Here is a 3073-nt window from a genome sequence, read left to right on the forward strand (position 1 = left end):
CGGAGGTGGCTTCGGTATCAATCATGGGGGCCAATCATTCCCACACCCAAGAATAAACATTACAACAGTGGAAGTCATCCTATGATAAGATCCAACGGGAAATTTATCTCGAATTGTATTAGTCATTGTATCGAGCACATCTGGAATCAAATTTGGAAGAACTTGGCCATTTTGCTAACTGGCGACTGGCGACCACGAAGACCATGTTCAAATCAAGGCTAAGCCATAAGGAGTAGTGTTCCGTATTGGGACTAGCGTGTATAGAAGTATGCAATAGCCCGAGGCAAGCAGTAGGGCTATCTTCGATAGGTTGACTGCTTCAAGTCCGTTGTAAGTTGAGGCACGACAGAAAAATGAATCAAATTGTGAGCTGAATGTTTGGATTAGGGGAAACAATCGTTGCTGAGCAAACATAATGTAGGCAACACTCGGAAGGAGGGTCATCGACTGGAGAGCTCATTGAGCAAACTTCTCTCGTAGTTCTCCTCAATCTTGACCACGAGATCTGGTTTTCATCTCAGATTGCTTTTCATCATATCCACACATTGACGACTTGTACCTATACCGCGTGGTAAGTTATTCCCGTCTCGATCTTTCAGAGTCTCCTCTGGGTTTAGAAAACTAACGATGTCACTTCCTCTCACTAGGCTCACTCTCAATCTATCCCCTTGACCTATCCCCATACAGGTCAGCATGGATACCAAGTAAGTCACGCTTCCCCTTCCTGGGTCAGCATTCGAAGAGCACATACCCTCATACCAATAGCCCAAACTTCCGCCGCGGGGGTCGACTGAGAAGCCGACAAACTTTCCTTCCTCCCAATCCAGCGCGAGGTAATGGGATGAGACTACCTGGCCCGTGGGCTGTCCATATCCACAAACTGCCCTTCAGAGTGGCCAGAGACGGTGATATTCTGCAAGGGAGATATTTGAACACCTTGAATGCGATGCCCAATCAGCGAGAACCGTACCTGCGTCCTGGAATCAGTTTGACAGCCCAGAAGTTCCAGCGACAAATGAACGATAACCTGCCCCGTGTGGAAGCGGCATTGATGCAGGTGGTGGGCCAACAGAATGCGCCACAATGCACGAGATGCTTACACATTTAGGTATATTCTCTCAGTGTGTCTCGGTTCGCAACATCGGTGGCCTTTCAGCCTGCGCCAACTGCCATTGGGAAGAACAGGACCACTGTTGCGAATACATGCAGCCACTCGCAACTTTCCCTCCACCTACAGCTGAACCTGGTCCTGTGAACCCTCGCCAAGATAACGCTTCCACGACCTTCCCTCAAAATCCCACACGCATCCCCTTCCCTTCTCGCTCCCACACCCCCCGCACAGAGGATAGTACAGCCAGTGACACCATTACACAGCCATTGCAGCGCTTGGAAATTGTCAGGCACTTGGTTGGGCAGACGCGGCTGACAAGGCAAAGCCGAGGTATTGAACGTCAGCTGGAGGGCCTTCGAGACCAACTGACTGCAGCCAACACTGCTACTACCTCAACGGACCGACCATTGCAGCAGATCGTGGATGATATTCTTGCTGCTCATCGGGAGCTTGACCATGGAATTTGGCGTAACGTCTACAATACTGTGCAAATGATGAAATCCACTCGATGGGCCCAGGCTTGATTTCTTCAATCCACACAAGCCAGGCTGAGTGAATGTAAACTAAAGCTGATCCCGTCTTTGCTTTCATCTCTTTTTCTGGGTTTATCTCTCGTTGTGCCAGTTCCTAGTTCTCAGCACTTTTTCTGTCTCGATTAATTTCTCCTCCTGGATCCAGCAATTGATTTTATTCAATCGAAGCCATCAGTTTGAATCCACTCCAACATACAGTAGGGTATGAGTGCGACTTTAAGTATTTAATGGGTAATATAATGTAGAATTTGGTTGATATGGATTATAATTCGTAGCTTGTTTAACGTTCACTGGAGGCACAGATATCTCAGAGTATAAGAGGTAAGCATCCGGCAACTTTCTAATCCACACCCCTAATCCCAATATTAGAAGGATGTCGGGTGATTGATCATCTTGGCCCGACCATAAGTGACCGTACGATAGTAGAAAAGACTCCCGATGAAGACTATAGGTAGCCACAGTAGGTACACCTTTAGTCACTATCGGCCTTTTTATATTTGGTGGACAGCCTATCCAAACGTCCATTGGATTGTGCCCATAATTGGAAGCAGTTGATTTGGTGCAGGGCACGTGCTCAAAATTATGATGGGTACCAAAGCAGAGGAAAAGGACCCATGAATTATTCATATTCCTGCCTTTTTATCTTGTTGCCTTGATCCTGACATGACTTTTCCATTCACTAGGACCGTTCTTGTCTTTTCCGGTATACTTACTTATTGTGGATACCTATCCCGCATATTCCGCAAGCGCCTTGGCCGCAAATAGCCTCACGCGATCCACTTTTGCGGGAATTGTTCCCTTTTTCGGTACCCAAAGTACGAAATTCGCTAGAAATACCTTTTATGATAGATCTCTACTAGCTTTCTTTTCCCGGTAAGTGTACAATGGATTGGGCACACACTGGGCATCTTGTCGGCTTGGATTCCTCACTTTAGCAATGTTGCCTTTCCCGTGAGTAAGCCTTTTCTGACTTACGGACCAGATGTCAAATAGATAATGATTTGTTTCAGGTATATATTTTATAGGTATGGGGAGCGTATCCGGAAGAGAAGCCATTTCTCAGGATAAATTTGGTGTCAGAGGGGATATCCAAATATGATGAGGTGTGATATCTCAATAAGTTAGACGGCCCCGGCGAAGAAGTCCGCTTATACACTTAGCTAGAATTCTCTACTCAAAGAATGGTCTCAAACTGTAAATAATGGGATGTCATCTCTTGTTTCGAGCTAGGAGAAGTTGCTATGATTATTTCAGCATTTTCCTTTTCAGCGCCTAGATCTTAGATGGCATTCTAGTCCTACAGGTGTCACGCAATTTACGACTGTCTGTAAATTTTGACTCCTAAGTCATCAACGACTGAACTTCAGGAAAGCGTTATTCTCAGACAAAGTGAAATCTGTGCATTATTCAAAAACCATAAACAATACGG

The 3073-nt window shown here is 45.9% G+C and overlaps 1 protein-coding gene across 1 annotated transcript; it reads left to right on the top strand.

Moving 5' to 3' along the window:
* Positions 1-1203: 1203 nt before the first annotated feature.
* Positions 1204-1635, top strand: N7455_008212 (uncharacterized protein; the record flags this gene model as incomplete). The annotated part of the gene is made up of 1 exon (XM_040961517.2): positions 1204-1635. One exon carries the CDS (start codon positions 1204-1206, stop codon positions 1633-1635), a length of 432 nt encoding a protein of 143 aa, XP_040808053.2.
* Positions 1636-3073: the final 1438 nt, after the last annotated feature.

The sequence above is a fragment of the Penicillium solitum genome (assembly GCF_028829755.1).
Source record: "Penicillium solitum strain IBT 25940 chromosome Unknown utg000005l_segment0_segment0, whole genome shotgun sequence".
NCBI lineage: Eukaryota > Fungi > Ascomycota > Eurotiomycetes > Eurotiales > Aspergillaceae > Penicillium > Penicillium solitum.